General features: G+C 46.2%; 1 protein-coding gene across 1 annotated transcript in view; it reads right to left on the minus strand.

Moving 5' to 3' along the window:
• TRPM8 (transient receptor potential cation channel subfamily M member 8) overlaps nucleotides 1–21,729 on the minus strand; it is a 2,182,726-nt gene that overhangs the window by 1,648,556 nt on the left and 512,441 nt on the right. Inside the window, 1 exon segment of the mRNA XM_033944097.1 lies at nucleotides 20,208–20,233. Coding sequence (XP_033799988.1) covers nucleotides 20,208–20,233 — 26 coding nt within the window.

A 21,729-nucleotide genomic window follows, 5' to 3' on the forward strand; every position in this document is an offset into this window, starting at 1 on the left:
TGTTAATCAAATTCCCTCTGCTGGAATTTATGAGTTATTATCTGTAGTGTCTTTTGTTTGCAGTTTCTCTGCTTTTATTTTACCACACCTAATTAGATGTATTATATGTAAGTGTTGTTACCTAAATTATATGTTAACATCTTTTATGACATCTTGCAATAATTAACACCGTTAGAAATACAGTATATTAGTATTTTCATTTCTCACAATACTGACTCAGGCAGTCTATTCCAGGCATATGGTGCAGCAAGATAGAAAGGACAGAGTCCAGAGTTGGCAGTAGAGGAGAAGGGTACAGATAAGAGAGAATTACCCAATGAACAGAATTCCTGGGAAGGAATATAAGGAAAGAAAGGAGAGATACTGAGGAGCTGTAGAGTGAATGCACTTGTAAATCAATAGATGAGTTTAAACAGTATGTAGAAATGGATCAGGAGCCAATAAAGTGACTTGAGGAGAGGGGTAGTGCATAATGACACTGCCAGAATATAAGTCGTTGCAGCAGAATTTTGAACAGAATGAAGGGGAGAAAGATTGTTTAGTGGAAGACCTGTGAGAAGCAAGAGGTGATAAGAGTGTAGATAATGGTTTTGGTAGTGTGCTCAGAAAGGAAAGGTCTGATTTTGGTGAGATTATAAAGAAAAAAATGACAGACTTTAGTAGTCTGTTGGATTTGTGCAAAGACAGAGAGAAGTCAAAGATGATTCCTGAGGTTGCGAGCTGACTAGATAGGGAATGGGGGAAGAGGCCAGAAAGGTTTAGGTGAAAAGATAAAAAGCTCAGTCCTGGCCATGTTCAGCTTTAAATGGTAATGAGACATCCAGATTGGACCTGGATTCCTATAAAAATTTTTGGTGTAGAAAGGTAGATCTGTGAGTTGTCAGCTTAAAGGTGATACATAAAACCATGGGAGGAGATCAGAACACCAAGGGAATGGAAAAAAAGGTCCCAAGAGAAAGCCCTGAGATACACTGACAGATAATGGGATACCAGTGGAAGAGGATCCACCACTCTATACACTAAGAGGGGCATAATAAAAAAAAACGTCCTAAGTGCCCTTTTGGCCTAAGGCCTTAAACGTTGAAGTAAAAGCAGATAAAATTTCCATTATTAAAAAAAACGTCCAAAAGGAGGTTTTTTTGATAATGGCCTGCCTCTACGTTCAGCTGTTTAAACGCCCAGACCACCATTACGTCTAAACTTATACCATATAATCAACCTAAAAAAAGCCTAAGCCCCAAACATAGTAACATAGTAACATAGTAGATGACGGCAGATAAAGACCCGAATGGTCCATCCAGTCTGCCCAACCTGATTCAATTTAAATTATTATTATTTTTTTTTTCTTTCTTAGCTATTTCTGGGCGAGAATCCAAAGCTTTACCCGGTACTGTGCTTGGGTTCCAACTGCTGAAATCTCTGTTAAGACTTACTCCAGCCCATCTATACCCTCCCAGCCATTGAAGCCCTCCCCTGCCCATCCTCCTCCAAATGGCCATGCACAGACACAGACCGTACAAGTCTGCCCAGTAACTGGCCTAGTTCAATCTTTAATATTATTTTCTGATTCTAAATCTTCTGTGTTCATCCCACGCTTTTTTGAACTCAGTCACAGTTTTACTCTCCACCACCTCTCTCGGAGCGCATTCCAGGCATCCACCACCCTCTCCGTAAAGTAGAATTTCCTAACATTGCCCCTGAATCTACCACCCCTCAACCTCAAATTATGTTCTCTGGTTTTACCATTTTCCTTTCTCTGGAAAGATTTTGTTCTACGTTAATACCCTTTAAGTATTTGAATGTCTGAATCATATCTCCCCTGTCTCTCCTTTCCTCTAGGGTATACATATTCAGGGCTTCCAGTCTCTCCCTCATACGTCTTCTGGCGCAAGCCTCCTATCATTTTCGTCGCCCTCCTCTGGACTGCCTCAAGTCTTCTTACGTCTTTCGGCCAGATACGGTCTCCAAAACTGAACACAATACTCCAAGTGGGGCTTCACCAATGACCTGTACAGGGGCATCAACACCTTCTTCCTTCTACTGATTACGCCTCTTTTTATACAGCCCAGAATCCTTCTGGTAGCAGCCACTGCCTTGTCACACTGTTTTTTCGCCTTTAGATCTTTGGACACTATCAACCCCAAGGTCCCTCTCCCTGTCCGTGCATATCAGCTTCTCTCCTCCCAGCATATACGGTTCCTTCCTATTATTAATTCCCCAAATGCACTTACTCTGCATTTCTTTGCATTGAATTTTAGTTGCCAGGCATTAGACCATTCTCTAACTTTTGCAGATCCTTTTTCATATTTTCCACTCCCTCTTCGGTGTCTACTCTGTTACAAATCTTGGTATCATCTGCAAAAAGGCACACGTCCAAAACAAGGGCTTTTAGGCGAAGGAGGAGCCAAGTCCTTCACCTAAAAGCTGGATTCGGTAAACCGGTGTCTGTCAAAAACAACACCGGTTACAGAATCCAACACCCCCCCCCCCCCCCCCGATGATATCGGGGCAAGAGGGAGTCCAAGCGCTCTTGCCCTGCGGCACCCCCGACCTCCCCGACAATATCGGGGTAGGAGGGAGCCCAATGGTGAGTTGTATGTGATTTGAGGGGGGGAGGTGCTCTAACATTCCTCTTACAGCTTGCATATTACAGTCCATTAGGTTAATATTTATTTTTATTTTCTTGTAGATTACTTGCAAGAGGGACCATCCAATGGCAGAAATGGTGAGTTTGGTGTGATTCGGGATTGCTAGGTGGGGGTATATTGAAAATCTTACAGATTGAACAGTTGAGAAACAATTGCTTTCTTTGTCTTCTTGTAAAAGATTCACAGGAACACTTTCATTGGTGCGCTGCACTGCAACAAATGGTGAGTTGATATTATTTTTGAGCAGACAATAAGGTTTGTAGAACATCTCTAGGGGATTAAAAACTGGCTGGAGCTTAGGAAACAGAGAGTGGGGGTAAATGGACAATACTCGGACTGGAAGAGTGTCACCAGCGGGATGCCGCAGGGCTTGGTGCTCGGACCCGTGCTCTTCAACATCTTTATAAATGATCTGGACATTGGTTACGACGTAGTGAGGTGATTAAATTTGCGGAAGATACAAAAGTTACTTCAGAGTAGTGAAGATGCAGGGGGATTTGCAAAGATCTACAAAAAGTGACATATCGATCTCAAGAAATGGGCATCGACATGGCAAATGAGGTTCAACGTGGATAAGTGCAAAGTGATGCATGTCGGTAACAAATCTCATGCGCGAATACAGAATGTCCGAGGCGATTCTTGGAGAGACCACTACGAGGAAATGAGACTTGGAGTTCTGATTGACAAGTCAATGAAGCTGTCTACACAATGCCTCGGCGGCGGCAAAAAGGGCAAACAGAATGCTAGGAATGATAAAGAAGAGGATCACAAAACAGATTGGAGAAGGTTATCATGCCGCTGTACCAGGCCATGGTGCATCCTCACCTGGAGTACTGCGTACAGCAATGGTCGCCGTACATGAAGAAGGACACGATACTACCCAAAAGGGTCCAGAGAAGAGTGACTAAGATGGTTAAGGGGCTGGGAGGAGCTGCCATACAGTGAGAGATTGGAGAAACCTGGGCCTCTTTTCCTTTTGAAAGAGAAGACTGAGAGGAGACATGATCGAAACATTCAAAATACTGAAGGGAATAGACTTAGTAGATAAAGACAGGTTGTTCACCCTCTCCGAGCTAGGGAGAACGAGAGGGCACTCTCTAAAGTTGAAAGGGGATAGATTCCATACAAATGTAAGGAAATTTTTCTTCACCCAGAGAGTGGTGGAGAGCTGGAATGCTCTTCTGGAGTCTGTTGTAGGGGAAAACACCCTCCAGGGTTTCAAGACTAAACTGGACAAGTTCCTGCTAAACTGAGATGTACACAGGTGAGGCTGGACTCATTTAGAGCACTGGTCTTTGATCTGGTGGCCGCTGCGTGAGCGCACTGCTGTGCAGGATAAACAACCAGTCTGACCCAGCAGCAGCAACTCTTATGTTCTTATGTTGACTATGTGTTGGTGCATTGTAGGGGGGAAGGCTATACTTCTTTTTCTAATAACATTTGTTCATGGTTCTTTTTTTTTCTAATTTAGAAGCTGTGCCCCTTTCACAAGGGTTTGGCGCTTCACCTCATCCCGGGGCAGAGAGAGGGACACACATTCATATCCTGTGCATCCCCAAAGTGCCCCCTTTTTGTTTCCGTTCTGATGAAGTTGCTGTTCTTCAGGTGGCATGGGGACAATCAGGAGAAATGAAATGATGGCATCTACGCCCTCCTGAAAAACATAGCTAAGGCGACAGAGGGCACCCATGGCCTCATAAAAACCATCTGCAAGGCAACCCAGGGCACTTTTAGTAACATTGGAAATGATGCAGGTGATATTGGAAAAGCAGCAGATCATTTTGGAGCTGACGGAAATTAACAAGCAGATGCTTTTAGAGAATCATCATAAGAACCATCAGCTGATTGACCTTATCCAGCAGCTGGTTGAAATGAACAGACAGATGCCTTTTTCAGCAGCGCCAGCATAACCAGCAGATGATGGAGATGAACAAGGAGCTGTGTGAACTGAGAAACAACCAGCACAGGGTAGGTCACTGCAATGAATTGCCCCTTCCTCAAATGCTACTAATGCTTGACAAGCACACCAGAACAGCCACCCCCTGACCCTTTTTGCTATTTTTTTAGGTCAATATACACGAGGATTAGCAAGCAAGAACCATGTGTCCCTCCCATCCTTCATCAAGTACAGGTTTGTATGTATAGTTTGAACCAGAATTTTGCACGTTACAATTACAAGGCCTTCGATTTTCTTACCCTATACCACCTCTCATGTTTGTTCATTTGTAGTTGAAGCATGTCACTCTGGACCTGGAGATGCAGTACAGCATGGTATGTAGTACCCCCTATTATCACATATTTTGCAAGTTTTAGTGCCAGTATCAATTATCACAACATAATTTTTATCTTTTTTTTCTAGTCTTCTATACAGTATACCGATGGCAAGGCCAATACTCATTCTGCACCCTTGTTATGTTCATCAAATATTATGGGGCTTCATAATAAATTAAAAAAAAAAAACGTTCAAAAAGTGGCCTAAATCGGTACTTGGATGATCAAAAAGACAGATCGTCCTCAAGTACCGATAATGAAAACTGGTTTTAGATGTATCTAAAACCAGCTTAGGCCTTTACCCTACCTCTAAACACCTAGAGCGAGAAAGAGGCGTTTTTAGAGGAGGGGAAAGGACGGGAGGTGGGCCAACCTAGACCTAATTGTACAGCAAGAATAACCAAAACTTTACAAGGTTGCCCAGTTGGAACTTACATGTTTTGACTTAGACCAAGTCAAAACGGTATAAGTTCTGAATAGGGGTCACTGAGCTGATCGCGGCAGCCACGATCAGCTCAGCAGCCCCGGCAACCATCCCACCTCCCATCGCAACGATTGCAGCAGGAGAGATGCCCAATCTCTCCTGCAACAATCGCAATCCACCCCTAAACCTCAACAATACTGGCAGCAAGGAGCCCCAACCTCTCCTGCTGAGGTACGAGCCCCTGAACCCCCCTGAATCCCTTATATACAGGCAGAAGGGATCCAGGCCCCCTGCCCACAGTGCACCCCTCTGTGACTCCCCCACCAATACAATACTGGCAGGAGGGAAGCCCAAACTCTCCTGCTGAGTGTGCACTACCCGCTACTCCCTCCGAGACAATACCAGAAAGAGGGAGCCCAAGCCCTCCTGCCGAGGCGCACCCCCTCGTGTGACCCCACAACCCCAACAATACCGGGCAGGAGGGGATCCCAACCTCCTTCCGGAAGGTGAACCCCCTGCAACCCCCCACCCCCGACAATACGGCAGGAAGGAGCCTAACCCCTACTGCTGGAAAGCGACTTCCACCACCTCAAATACAGGCAGGAGGGATTCACAGGCCCTCCTGCCCACAGCGCATCTCCCTCCCTGCTTGAATCCCCGAACCGCTGATCGCCCCCGAACCCCTGAACGGCCCACCTAACCCCGTGGACCCCCCCCGATCCCCCAACCCCCAACCCCCAGCTTACTTTTAAGTTAGTTGGGCCGGATGGATCATTGTGGTGGGGGGGGGGATTCTGTAACCGGTGTTGTTTTTGACAGATGCCGGTTACAGAATCCAGCTTATAGGCGAAAGAACCAGCCCTTCCTTCTCCTAAAGATCTTGTTTTGGGCATATGGGACTTGCAATTTTTTGGTTGATAATTGTGTTCTAAGGTTAGACGTAGTGGTGGTCTGGGCGATTAAACTGCTGAAAGTAGAGGTAGGCCATTCTCAAAAATACCTCATTTTGGACGTGTTTTTTGAGAATGGACATTTTCCCTGCTGCTACTTTGATCGTTTTAGGGCCTTAGGCCAAAGGGAGAACAAGGACTTTTTTTATTTATGCCCCTCCACATATATTGTCTTGTTTTTCAAATATGTTTTTTGTTTTTGAAATTCATTTAGTTTTTTACATAGTTTACTTCTTATTTTATTTCCCATCCCTGTATCTTTTTAAATAATCAGACAAACCACATGGCTTCATTTCTATTAAACTTTTATTTCTATAGTGCTACCAGATGTATGCAGATGTAGGTAATTTACATTTTTACATATGATATATGGACATGGAGTGCACCCAACAGCCTTCACCTTGGCAAACAAAAGCCCATCTATCTTATACCTAAAGCATTCCTCGTGCTCCCATCAGCTCTCTTTCCCCCCTTTTTGTTGGGTAAGAAGCCATTAGGATTGGGCGACACATTGACAAAAATGGATTGGGAACTGGCTGAAGGTAGGCTTCAGAGGGTATTGGTGAACGGCACCCTCCGAAATGATGGAGGTGATCAGTGGAGTGCCGCAGGACTCCGTCCTGGGCCCGATCCTGTTCAACATCTACATAAGAGACTTGGCAGAAAGGGCTCCGAGGTAAAATAACATTATTCGCCGATGATGCCAAACTAAGCAATGTAGTGACCAATAGCACAACAGACAAAAATTCAATGCCCGACAACATGATGCACGACCTACTACTACTGGAGCGCTGGTCTAGGTCCTGGCAACTCAGCTTCAATGCCAAAAAATGCAAAGTCATGCACCTGGGCAGCCAAAATCCATGCAAGACTTACACCCTAAATGGTGAGATCCTAAAAAGAACTGAAGCAGAACGTGACTTAGGGGTGATCGTCAGTGAGGACATGAAGACTGCCAATCAAGTGGAGCAAGCTTCCTCCAAAGCAAGGCAAATCATAGGTTGCATACTGTCACAAACCCGAGCCCAATGCCTGCCTTGTGCCAGTTAAACCCTGGAGAAAACATCCCTTGAAACTGGTCCGGGCTAATCACTGTGTCCCTGATAGGCAGGAACAGGACCAGGAAGCACAAGCTGTGTTCAGACCTGCTGCAGAACACAGCCTGATGAAAAACTGGCAGGGCCCCTTTAAATCCTCCATTTTGTAAGAGGCTGGCTGAACAGAGTAGAAGGCAGCCTCAGCTGAAAGAAATCCAGCCCCTGAGTAGGACTGGGCGGGGCACAGCAGCCTTGCAGCATTTGGAGAGCTGGCTGTCCAGGAAGAGAGGAGATACAGGAGAAGCTCTTAGGTGGAAGGAGCCTCCAAGTTCCCCAGAGCCAAAGGATATTGAAATGTTGGACACCAAGCCAGAAGGAACAACCCTGGTAAACCCAGAGTATGAAGCAAAGGATTGCAGTGCTTTACCAGAGGTGGGACTATCTGAGGAAATGGATATCAGTTAGTTTTGAATTGCTTTTGAGTTAATTTTTGAATGTTTCCATTTCTGCTGGGCATAAGGATTTTCCTTGAGCATGCTAGCTAAAGGGATGTATGCTAACAAAGTGTTTGCTTTGATGGGAAGTTTTTTTTTCTTTTTGCCAAGATGGCTGCTGTGAAAAGAACTTCAGCAATTTCTTTTCATAAGGTGTGAATATCCTGAAAGCTGGGACAGGATTTACCCAGCACCTTAGTGAAGGGTTTGCGGGTTACTTTGCTCTTGGTAACAAGGAGCCGATTTGGCAAATCTGCCAGCCTTCTGCCGCTGCTTTTGAAAGGGCAGTGCTGCACATTGCTGTGTGACATAGTTCGTTGTCAATTTACAAGGAAGACTTCTTGAGAGTCAAGGACTGCCAGAGACTCTGTGATACCTGGGACATTGATAAAAGAACTTTGGGAAAGTTATCCAGACCAGGCTGGTAATTACCGTATTATTTTGTTTTCATTATTATGGCCAAGACCTTTTGAGTCCATTTTCTTTTCATGCTTTGTTGCTTGGACATGTTCAGATGAACAATAAATTTGATTTCTTTATTTCATTACTTACCTGTGTGAGGCCATTCTGTTTTATTCACATAGGATAAGTTTATACACAACAGGGTCTTCCTCCCTCTTGGGGAAGCATGCTGGGAGAATATTTTAAGCGTGGGCCGGTTACCGCAAGCCTCGAGGGCCGGCCACGCTACAATACGTAGGAGTTTCGTCAGCCTAAGCCTGAAGTCATTATGCCAGGTGAGACCACACCTGGAGTACTGTGTGCAATTCTGGAGGCCGCATTACCGAAAGGATGTGCTGAGACTAGAGTCGGTCCAAAGAATGGCCAACCAGATGATCGCGGGTCTCAAGGATCTCCCATACGAGGAAAGGCTAGATAAATTACAGCTTTACTCACTCGAGGAACGCAGAGAGAGGGGAGACATGATCGAGACTTTCAAGTATCTCACGGGCCACATCAAGGTGGAAGAAGATATCTTCCTTCTCAAGGGTCCCACGGCAACTAGGGGGCATCCGTGGAAAATCAGGGGAGGGAAACTGCACGGTGACACTAGGAAATTCTTTTTCACTGAAAGGGTGGTTGATCGCTGGAATAGTCTTCCATTTCAGGTCACTGAGGCCAGCAGCATGCCTGATTTTAAGGCCAAATGGGATAGACACGTAGGTTCTATTCACAGAGTTAGGTAGGGGAGGGTCATTGCGGTGGGCAGACTAGATGGGCCGTGGCCCTTATCTGCCGTCTATTTCTATGTTTCTATAGCCTTTTTGCATGGGTAAGAAGCCATAATTGACAGAATAGTGCCTGAATTGTATTTTAGCAACCCCAAACCAGGCACTTTTAGAGAATTTAGCATTGACACTACTGACCAGACACCATCATGTGCTTAAAACACTCGAGAATGGGAGTCACCATGGGGGTTTGCAGGGCAACAGAAGAGGCAGAAAGGCATGGCAACCAAAAGCACATCTATCTTAACCTAAAGCATTTCTGTGATCCATCAGCTCTCTTTCCCCCTTTTTGTTTCAGCATGGGTATGAAGCCATAGTTGAGGGAATACAGTGTAGTTTGATTCCTTTGCAACCCCCCCAGGCACACATTACATCCATGTAATCCAGCAACCCAAATATATGGTCAGCCCAATCACGGTGGTGTTTGTGGAGATCACGGGCATTCTTTTTAAGCTCTTCTACCTGACAATCAAATTTCCTGAATAACAATATTGGATACTATGTTGGAAGCACTGCTAAAGGATTTGAAGATCAGTATGACAGCTACCCCCAAACAGGCACTTTAATCATTATAATCAGCACACTAGGATTGACCGGAACAAACTATTGTGAATGTGTGCATTTCTTTTGTATCATATCTACCACTTAGTAGTGCTCTGTCATACAATATAACACTGTTAATTTCAGACAAGCTTCAGCCACTCTGATAGCAGGGCAGAGACACTGTTATCCTCATGATGCAAGTTGAATATTCTGCCATTCTGATAGCAGGACAGACACACTGTCATCTCCATGTTGCTAGTTGAATATTCAGTGTGCCAGCCATTCCCAATGATGCAAGTGCCATTACAAGAGTGTGCCAGCCACTCTGATAGTGAGACAGACACACTGGACACAGGGACAGACAGGATAGAGACACAGGGACAATGGGGTGGGAGTCTGGAGAGGAGTAGAATAGAATGGAGGGAGTATGGTACAATGAAGGGGGACAGTGGGTTGGGAGACTGTAGGGGTGGAAGAATAAGGAGTGGGGTACGGTACAATGAAGAGGGACAGTGGGTTGGAAGATTGTAGGAGGGTGGAAGAGTCTTGAGTGGGCAGGGTGGAGAAGGTGAGAATTAGTTTGGTGGCTGAGCTTCATCCAGCTGGGAGGCAATAAGCTCCAGTGCCTCCTGTAAGCTATGGAAAGTCTCGGCACAAAGACGATAGAACGTATTGGCCCCCATATGCATTAGTTAAGCTGCCCCCTAACCTGGGGGAGGAAATGGAGCAGTCAATAAGGGTGGGTAGAGAGGGGGAGGTGGAGTGGTCAACAAGGGTGGGTGGTGAGGTGGAGCAGTCCTCAAGGGTAGGTGGAGAGTGGGAGGTGGAGCAGTGCACAAGCATGGGTGGAGAGGTTGAGCGGTCAACAAAGGTGGGTGGAGAGGGGGAGGTGGAGCAGTCAAGGGTGGGTAGAGAGGGCGATGTGGTCAACAAAGGTGGATGGCAAGGGGGAGGGGGAGCGGTCAACAAGGGTGGGTGGAGAGGGGGAGCGGTCAACATGGGGGGGAGGGAGAGTGGTCAACACGAGAGGGTGGAGAGGTATCCTGAGGTCTACAATATTTTCTGGAGAGAAAAAAAGTGGTTTGTAAAAGCACTCAGATTCTGTAAACAAAAATCATCCTTTAAAGTTCTCACTACACTATTTAATGAAGTCTTGCCCTTGTTTTCTAGCAGTCCCCAAATACCTCCATGCTAATACTAGAGCAGGGGTGGGCAAACACTTTGACTCGTGGGTCACAATGGGTTCTTACATTTAACAGAGGCACATATTTTGCTAATCTTTGCTACTCTCATTTGCAATGTGCATTATTTATAGAATGCTTACAATAACAGCTGCGACAGCGGCGCATCACTCACGGAGGATTTTAGAGAATTCCTCAGACACACTACTTACCAGACATCATCATATGCTTGAAACACTGGAGGATCGGAGTCGCAGTGGGGGTTGGCAGGGCAGCAGAAGACGGTTGTTTGGTGGATGGGGCAGGGCTGGAAGGGGTGGATAGATGGGAAGAGTGGGGGCTGGGACTGGAAGAGATGGGGCTGGGACTGGAAGGGGGGATTCTGGGGCCATGCACAGGGCAATGGACCAAAAAGATTTTAAGTGGGGGCAGAGGGAAGGATGGTGGTGCGGGCATGGGAAAAGATGGAGCTGGGGATGGGCGGTATCTTTTTGGGATGGGAATTTTGAAATTGGGGGGGCTGTGGTGGAGTGCAAGACCAGCCTGTTTGGAAGTGGAAGGAGGGTGCTAGGATGGGGCACAAGACCAGGCTGGGATGGGTGGAGAGGTTTGGAAAGGGTACGCCTGTGCTGGATTCTGATAGGGGAACTGGGAGCAGCAGCCGCTGCCGCCCGCTCCTCCTCCTCTTCCGTGCTAACCTCTGAGGAGAAAAAAGATGTGAACAATCTTAAAGAAGAGTAAAATGCCATGTTTGATTCCTTCCACCCCAATGAGCACATCGTGGTTTGCACCTATATAATTCAGCCACCCAAATATATGTTTGAAATGTACCTGGGACGTTATCCAGGTTAGCACGCACCTGCTCCACCCAGTCACAGTGGTGCTTGCGGAGGTCACGGGCTTTCTTTTTAAGCTCTTCCACCTGACAAACCAATTTCAAGAGAAACCATATAGCTTACTATGGTGGAAATACAGCTAAAGGATTTGGAGATCAATATAAGACAGCTCTTCGGTTTTCTTCACTATGTCCATATATTGCTTACACTTTTAATAAGAACATAAGAAGTTGCCTCCGCTGGGCAGACCAGAGGTCCATCTCGCCCAGCTGTCCGCTCCCGCGGCGGCCCATCAGGCCCATTGCCTGAGCAATGGTCCCAGACTATCCCTATAACCTACCGCTACTCTTATCTGTACCCTTCAATTCCTTTATCCTCTAGGAACCTATCCAAACCTTCTTTGAAGCCTTGTAACGTGCTCCGGCCTATCACAGCCTCCGGAAGCGCGTTCCATGTGTCCACCACCCTCTGGGTGAAAAAGAACTTTCTGGCATTTGTTTTAAACCTGTCTCCTTTTAATTTTTCCGAGTGCCCCCTTGTACTTGTGGTTCCCCGTAATCTGAAAAATCTGTCCCTGTCTACCTTTTCTATACCCTTCAGGATCTTGAAGGTTTCTATCATGTCTCCTCTAAGTCTCCGCTTTTCCAGGGAGAACAGCCCCAGCTTTTTCAGTCTGTCAGTATATGAGAGGTTTTTCCATACCTCTTATCAGTTTAGTTGCTCTTCTCTGGACTCCCTCAAGTACCGCCATGTCCTTTTTTGAGGTACGGCGACCAATATTGGACACAGTACTCCAGATGCGGTCGCACCATTGCACGATACAGTGGCAGGATGACCTCCTTTGTCCTGGTCGTGATACCCTTCTTAATGATACCCAACATTTTGTTTGCTATTCTTGAGGCTGTGGCGCACTGTGCCGACGCCTTTAAAGACGTGTCCCACCATCACTCCCAGGTCTCTTTCAAGGTTACTTACCCCTAGCAATGATCCTTTCATTTTGTAGCTGAACATCGGGTTCTTTTTCCCTACATGCATGACCTTGCATTTCCCTACATTAAAGTTCATTTGCCATTTTTTGGCCCTTTCTTCTAGCGTCGTTAGGGTCCCTTTGCAGATCTTCGCAGTCTTCCATGGTTTTCAACCCTGCGGTAGAGTTTGGTGTCATCCGCCAAATTTAATAACTTCGCAATTTGTTCCCGCTTCCAGGTCATTAATAAATATATTGAACAGGAGCGGTCCAGCACCGACCCCTGCGGAACTCCGCTCGTGACCCCATGCCAGTCTGAGTAATGGCCCTTCACTCCAACCCTCTGTTTCCTGTCTGCCAGCCAGTTTTTGATCCATCGGTGGACCTCCCCTTGCACCCCGTGTCTCCACAGCTTTTTAAGCAGTCTTTCGTGCGGTACCTTGTCAAAGGCTTTTTGAAAGTCAAGGTAAATGATGTCAATGGATTCCCCTTTATCCACCTGTCTGTTTACCCCCTCAAAGAAGTACAATAAGTTTGTGAGGCATGACCTACCCTTGCAGAAGCCGTGCTGGCTCGACTTTAGCTGTCCATTGTTTTCTATGTGTTCACAGATACTGTCCTTAATTAGTGCTTCCATCATTTTTCCCGGGACCGAGGTCAAGCTCACCGGCCTGTAGTTCCCGGGTCCCCCCCTTGAACCCTTCTTGAAGATGGGTGTGACATTTGCAATTTTCCAATCCTCCGGGATCTCTCCAGTTTTTAAGGATAGGTTACATATTTGGCGAAGTGGCTCTGCTATTACGTTCCTTAGTTCCTTGAGTACCCTTGGGTGAATGCCGTCTGGACCTGGCGATTTGTCGCTCTTTAGTCTGTCTATCTGCCTGAGGACATCCTCTTGGCTTACCTCTAGTTGGACAGCTTTTCATCCCGATCCCCATTTTACGATGTCCTCCGGTTCCGGAATATTGGATGTATTCCTCTCTCGTAAAGACTGACGTGAAGAACTTATTTAACCTGTCTGCTATCTCCTTTTTCCTCTTTTACCACTCCTTTTTTGTCTCCATCATCCAATGGCCCCACTTCTTCCCTTGCCGGTTGCTTCCCCTTCACCATATCTGAAGAACGATTTGAAGTTTGTTGCTTCCCCCGCCAGTCTCTCCTCATATTCCTTTTAGCTTTTTTAACACACGGTGACACTTCCTTTGGTGTTCTTTGTGTTCCTTTTGGTTTTATATACCGCAATACTGTTAAATCCTATGCGGTTTACAATAGATTAAGCGATAGGTACAAATTGATTGAATTTAAGAGGGGGGAAGAGGAGAGAGTTAATAGGACCGGAACTGCGTTGTTGAGGAGAAGAGATTAATGGACAGAGGAATCACTATCTGGAGGAGAAAGAAGATGAGTGGGTCAGTTGTCTTGATACTTTAGGAACAGTTGAGTTTTTTAGACGTTTTCTGAATTCCTCATAAGTAGTGGGCGAAAGCAGTTGATCTAGGCTCTTTACCCCACAACAATGTTCCCTCTAAGGAATGATGAGGTGTGTGCAAAAAAAAATATGCATGAGCGACAAAGTTACATACTCCACAAATTTATGAGCAGGCGCGGAGGACGCATTTTTAAACAAATGTAGTTTATCCTTGTACTCCTTATGTATTTTTTATCATCTATGGATATGTTTGTATGTTTATTGTTCAAATGGTTTTATTATTTCCCCAAATTTATTTTTGTTTATAGCATTGAAAATATTTGATATTGCGTTTAATCTAAATCTCAATAAACTTGAAACGAGTGCCCGTGAGATTGTGGGAGGGTTAAATACTCAAAACTTAGAAGAATAACAATTTACTAAAAGTTTTTTGCTTCGCCTGCTTTCTGGTATCTTTACATACAGTGGCGTACCTAGCATATGTAACACTCGGCCCATCATTTTTTTGGCACCCCCCCCATCTGTATGAAAAACATGATTTTTAGTAACAAGCCACATGTCACACATGAGTACCTAGGAAAAAAGGCAGCATCTTACATATTGCAGTGAGCAATACATCAATATACATATTGTAAAACTAAACCAAGCCAGACCAGCACAGATCATAACAGCGGAAGCTGGAGCGGCCCGCTTCCCCAATGCTTACCTTTCTAACCTTAAATACCATCCCAACCCCCTTCATCCAATAAAACACGTAGACCTGAATGGATAAACCTGGCCGCAGCACTGTTTATTGTAAAACATATTTAAAATACAATTTACATATAGTAAACAAATAATAAACATCATTAAATAACCTTTTATCTAATTAAACCACCACAATGGAACCCACCATTGTGACCCCGATCCCGAGCTACCGGCATAGATGAAAATGGCCCCCGACCCTGCCGTCTAAGCAAGGGTCCGAGGGGTGGCATGTCCCCACATGCCCCATTGTCCAGGGCCATCCGACCCACCGGCACGGCTCCCAGCCGGCCTACCACTCATCCCATGATGAGACCAGCCGCCAGTAGCTCGGGATACCGTCAACCAAAAACCACCACTCTACCTCACACAGAACTAACGGGCGGGAGGGCGGGAAAGCTGCCTCGGAGGACCGGAAACCGTTACGGTCCTCCGAGCATCCAGCTTATATACCCCCCCACTCTACCCCACCCTGCGGCCCCCATTTGACCTTATAGGAGGCTTGTCCCACGGTGGGAAAGACCTCCTCCCCTTTACATTTTTCTGCCTACTGTGACCAGTCAGATGCAAGCCCTGCTAGAATTCTAGATAAACTAAAAAAAACAAGGGTAAAAGTAGAAACCCGGCATGAAAATTCCAGGATCTTCCAGGATGAGTTTGAGGAAGATAATATAAGCCACCACCAGGGGAGCTCTAGAGGCCCCTGGTCTACTGCTGACACTGCCAGATCAGGACACGCCCCTAGGGTTGATAAGCCAGCAGTGGCATTCAAACAAGGAAGCCGGTTAGGGAGGAAGTTTGGGTCTTGCCTCCCTAAAGATCCACCTAAGCCAAACAGGGACAACCGTCCTGTTCCCATGGATTGGACTGAGGCTGAATCAGCTAAGGACTTGCCAGGTCTCAGTGAGGAACCTATGGATTTTGAGGAAGCCTGTGCTGGCTTGGAATGCAATTATCCTGAGAGTATGCAGGTGGACTTGGCTTGTTGCCACAAACAGTGAGTGTGATTGCTGTTGAACTGTTTGTGTGCTGTTTTTCTTTTCTTTTCTCTAAATTGTTGATTTTTGGTTTAGTGTGAGAAAGCTTGGAGAAGATTGGGGAGAGGTTTTGCTTCCACCTTGGGAGGGCATTATGAAAAGCTATCTGTATGCTTTAATTTGCAAAACCTAATGCTATCTCCTATTCCTGGCATTACCATAAACCTGCCAGAGGCTTTATTTAGTTTTAAGCACTGTGGAACTACTGGAACTAGTGCACTGAACTGTGTTGTTGTATATTGCACAAACTCCTTGGGAGTAGCCTTGTGCTGGCTGAGGAGAGCTGAATCCTCAGCTACTATTTGAGACTTTATTTTGTATTTTTGCTTTGCTGGAGTTTTGGCCTACTGACATTTACATCTTTTCTGATGAACTGTTTAACTTTATGTTTGAGATCAGTAAAGCTGAACTATGTTTGCATGAACCTGATTTGGAGTTTTGATTTTCTGGTTAACTCCAGTCCAGTCCTGCAGGGTGACTCCATGCCGGGTCACACGCTAATGTACTGTGTTTTGTAGCAACCAGTATCTCTACTGTGCCCTGCTCTGTGCTACAGGGTGGCCACATATTTGGTGGCAGTGGTGGGATATTGCACCTCCTGCAGGACACACAAGAAACTGCAATTTGAAAAAAAAAAAAAAAAAAAGGTTTTCTGTTGCGGTGCCATTTTGGGAAGTGCTGGAAGAGGCATATTTGCTTACCCTTTATTTTTTTTTGGTAATTGGACTATTGAACAATTTGCTAATTGTGTGGAGAAGTATATTTTTCTGTTTTCCAACCTACTTTGTCTGGAGTTTCCGGTTACCTATTCGGAGGAGGAGTTCCCAACCGGAAGGCGGAAGCAAGGACAAGGTCTCCAGCATATCCTGTGGAGGAGTGCAGCGAGAGCGCAGTTGGAGGTGGGAGTCGACAGAACAAGGTCGGAGATCCAGAGCCTGTTCCAGTGGACCTGAGTGTCAGAGGGGCAAGCCGTGCGGAGAACGACTGGAGGCCAAGGAGGCCTAAAACCCAAAGGCGCAGACTCACCAGTCCTCTTGGTAAGAGTACCTAGGCTGGGGAGGCTAGTAAGGGGAGGAACACGCTTACCAAGCAGCCACACTTGGGTTCCTTTTCTTTCTGTTTGCCTTTCAGGACGTCGCATGGAGCAAGCCCAGATAGTGACAGTGCTGGCTGAGGATGACCGGAGACAAGCCAAGGAACTGAGAGGCCTTTTGGAGACCAATGAGGCGCGTTGGCAAGCTCGTCAGGACGCAATGATGCGGCAGTACGAGGAGCTAAGGAGGACCATACAAGAGCAAGCGAAAGTCTTTGCCCATATATTACAGCAGTCTTTTACTCCTCCGGCAAGTCAAATTCTAAGCCAGCTCCGGTAGGACTTAACATTTCTACACATTTAGAGGGTTAGAGACTGTTCCCCGGATATCCCAGAAGTCTTGTTCACTCCTGAGACCCTAGGAGGAAGTCTGGGAAGTATGGATATATTTCTGCTAGCCCAAATCCCTCAGGAGTAGGCCCAAGTCAGGGACCGCTACTTGAAGTTACTCTGTGGCAAAACTCCAGTGGGTTAGAGGTAAGGAGGGATAGTGAACCCCTCGTTAGAGTTGCCTCTACCCCTTTATCTTGGCCTAGGACACCAACAGTAAAAGGAAGTGCTATAGGTGTGGGCAGTTGGGACATACACAAGCAGCCTGTAAGGTGGTAAACATATCCAGCCGTAAGGTAAGGGGGGTTACCAGGGGGAACGGAATAGGTATCCCAGAGCAACAGCTGGAAAAGGCGTGTACTACGCCAGTGTCTGTAGGCGGGCACGACACAGTTGCATTGATTGACACCGGTGCCGATCAGTCGATGATGGCGGTGTGCTTCTGGGAGAAAGTGTTCCCTGGGGAAAAGGAAGTTCCAACGCGAAAAGGGTGATTATTAAATGTATACACGGAGATAGTGCAACATATACCCTTAGGCCCACCACGATCCTGCACCATGATAAGGTTTATCAGGTTTCTGTGGCTTTGGTGCCTGATGCCCCGTATGACCTTATTCTGGGTCAGGATTGGCCGGGATTAAAGGAGTGTCTAGGTACGAGACAGGGGTGGTCAATACTCGCTCCCAGGGTTTACCCACGGAAAGCTCGAAGACTGAACTGGGGCAGTATTCCCTTTCCAAGAAGGAATAGTGGAACGACCCTCTCAAAAACAGGCAAGGGCCTCAAGGGCGCAGAATAGAAGACAGAAGCAGCAACGCACTCAGGCCTTGCAAAAGATTGGACAGACACAGGAGTTCCCAGGGCTGCCGCAAGAAATAGTGGATACCTTTCCCACATTTCTTAGGGAACAACGCGCTGACCCGTCGTTGCAAGATCTGTGGGATGTGGCTACAGAGTCCACATCTGGGAAAGCTGGATTCAGAAGGAAGAGGGGTCTTCTTTATAAGGTTGATCTGGCCCAGAACGGTTAGGAGAGGAATGAGCAATTGGTGGTCCCAAAGGGGTTTAGAAAGATCATTCTGCAATTGGCTCACGATTCTCCATTAGCGGGCCACAAGGGGTACTTGCAACTCAGACCCAAATTCTGGGCAGGTTCTTCTGGCCGGGATTGAGACAGGAGGTGGAGGCATTTTGTAAGTCGTGTCCGGTTTGTCAACAATTGACAATGGATAAGCCACCTCTGCACCTCTAATCCCAATTCCGTAGTGGATGAACCCCTCAAGAGATTAGCCATGGACATTGTAGGCCCTTTGGAAAAAACGGTAAGGGGTATAACTTTATTTTGTGATAATGGACGTGGCTACAAGATTTCCCTGGGCTTTTCCCCTGCGGAAAGCAACTTCGAAGGCACTAATGAAAGAATTAATGGGACTATTCTGTAACATTGGTTTCCCCAGGGAGGTTCTGTCAGATCGATCGGGGAGTAACTTCCTATCTAGGGAGATGGAAGGATTTTGGAGGGAGTTAGGAATAAGACATATTAAGACCTCTGCTTATCACCCGCAGGCCAATGGCCTGGTCGAGCGTTTTAACCAGACTCTCAAACATATGTTGAAAAGAGGGCTTAAAGGGAATATGAGGGACTGGGACTTGTTATCCCTTATGTCTTATTTGCTGCCAGGGAGAGTACAGGATTCTTTAGGGGTCAGTCCCTTCGAAATGTTATTTGGACGCGCTCCTAGAGGGCTCCTGGATGTGGTAAAGGAAGGATGGGACCCACCGAATGAGGCTGAACTGAACGTGTTATCGCATTTGACCCAACTTAAACAGAGATTAGCTCAAGTTGCTGGCCTGGGGCGGGAAAATTTAGAATTTGCCCAAAGAAAACAAAAGACCTATTATGATAGAAACACAAAAGATCGCCAGTTGGAAGTCGGGGAGCGGGTACTGATACTGGTCCCATCTGACCCCCACAAGTTCCTGGCTCACTGGAAAGGGCCAGCCACTGTGATAGAAAAAATAGGTCCCGTAAATTATAGGGTAAAAGACGGAAAAAACCACATCCAGTCTTATCATATTAACCTACTTAAGCCCTGGAAGGATAGAGAAACCTTGGCATTGGTTGCCCAAAGGTGTCAGAGGATGATCTGGGACCTCAGGTAGCAGACTTGGGTCAAACTGAAGAGGTAAATATAGGAGAAGAACTGTCTCTATCTCAAGTCCAGCAAGTACAGGCCCTTATTAAAAGATTCTCAGATGTATTTTCCTCCATCCCAGGACGTACTAGAAGTTACCCATGACATAGTCACAAGTCCTGGTAAGGTAGTCAGGGTTCGGCCCTATCGTCTCTCAGAGGAAAAAAAAGACTAGTTAATAAGCTAGTGCAAGAAATGCTGTCACTGGGGGTCATCGAGCCCTCACAAAGTCCTTGGTGCAGCCCTATAGTTATTGTGCCGAAGGCTGATGGCTCTCCCGGTTCTGCATTGACTTCCGACAGGTTAATGAAGTATCTCAATTCGATGCCTTTCCTATGCCACGAGTGGACGAGCTGCTAGACCGTTTAGGTCAGGCCCAATATCTCACGACCATTGACCTCACTAAGGGTTATTGGCAAATCCCTTTGACTTCTAGTGCCAAGCCTAAAACGGCCTTTAGTACTCCCTATGGGTTGTACCAGTTTACCCGCATGCCATTTGGACTGCATGGGGCTGCTGCTACTTGCCAAAGGGCAGTAAATGAGGTTTTGAGGGGACACCACGCCTACGCAGAGGCCTACCTTGATGACATTGTCATCTACTCCTCCTCATGGCAGCAGCATCTTGAGCATGTTACTGCCGTATTGCAGGACTAAGGAAACAGGGTTTACAGTAAACCCCAAAAAGTGTTTTCTGGGTCAGAGGGAGGTAAAGTACTTAGGGTACACGGTAGGTAGAGGCCAGGTTAAACCCTTAGTGGTAAGGTGCAGTGTATTCAAGATTTTCCTCAGCCTATCACAAAGAAACAAATGCGGGGTTTTTAGGCTTGCTAGGGTATTACAGAAGATTTATACCTAACTTTGCCACCAGGGCCACCCCACTGACAAATATGCTAAAGAAGATGTCCCTGATAGGTTACAATGGGGAAATGAAGGAGTAAAAGCTTTTCATGACCTGAAAGATAGTTTGTGTAAACAACCGGTCCTTACGGCCATTGATTACAACAAACCGTTGATCCTTCAGACGGATGCGTCTGGTTGTGGATTAGGAGCCATACTTAGCCAGGAGCACACGGCATAGAGCATCCAGTGTTATATCTAAGTAGGAAATTGCATCCCAATGAAAAATTATGCGGTGGTTGAGTTAGAGTGTTTGGCCGCAAAATGGGCAATGCAGACACTGGACCATTATTTAGGGGAACGACCATTTACGTTAGTCACCGACCACGCTGCTCTTAAGTGGTTAGGTACCATGCGTAACAACAATGCCCGCCTTACTAGATGGTACCTAGCCCTACAAACTTTCAGATTTACAGTGGTCCATCGCCCGGGTCGGCTGAACACTAATGTGGACATACTGTCCCGTATCCCTGAAAAGGCTACTCCTACTGATGCTGGTAGGGATAAGTTTCGTTTAAGGGTGGGGGTATGTGACCAGTCAGATGCAAGCCCTGCTAGAATTCTAGATAAACTAAAAAAAACAAGGGTAAAAGTAGAAACCCGGCATGAAAATTCCAGGATCTTCCAGGATGAGTTTGAGGAAGATAATATAAGCCACCACCAGGGGAGCTCTAGAGGCCCTGGTCTACTGCTGACACTGCCAGATCAGGACACGCCCCTAGGGTAGATAAGCCAGCAGTGGCATTCAAACAAGGAAGCCGGTTAGGGAGGAAGTTTGGGTCTTGCCTCCCTAAAGATCCACCTAAGCCAAACAGGGACAACCGTCCTGTTCCCATGGATTGGACTGAGGCTGAACCAGCTAAGGACTTGCCTGGTCTCAGCGAGGAACCTATGGATTTTGAGGAAGCCTGTGCTGGCTTGGAATGCAATTATCCTGAGAGTATGCAGGTGGACTTGGCTTGTTGCCACAAACAGTGAGTGGTTGCTGTTGAACTGTTTGTGTGCTGTTTTTCTTTTCTTTTCTCTAAATTGTTGATTTTTGGTTTAGTGTGAGAAAGCTTGGAGAAGATTGGGGAGAGGTTTTGCTTCCACCTTGGGAGGGAATTTTGAAAAGCTATCTGTATGCTTTAATTTGCAAAACCTAATGCTATCTCCTATTCCTGGCATTACCATAAACCTGCCAGAGGCTTTATTTAGTTTTAAGCACTGTGGAACTGCTGGAACTAGTGCACTGAACTGTGTTGTTGTATATTGCACAAACTCCTTGGGAGTAGCCTTGTGCTGGCTGAGGAGAGCTGAATCCTCAGCTACTATTTGGGACTTTATTTTGTATTTTTGCTTTGCTGGAGTTTTGGCCTACTGACATTTACATCTTTTCTGATGAACTGTTTAACTTTATGTTTGAGATCAGTAAAGCTGAAC

Source organism: Geotrypetes seraphini, chromosome 5 (assembly GCF_902459505.1).
Source record: "Geotrypetes seraphini chromosome 5, aGeoSer1.1, whole genome shotgun sequence".
NCBI lineage: Eukaryota > Metazoa > Chordata > Amphibia > Gymnophiona > Dermophiidae > Geotrypetes > Geotrypetes seraphini.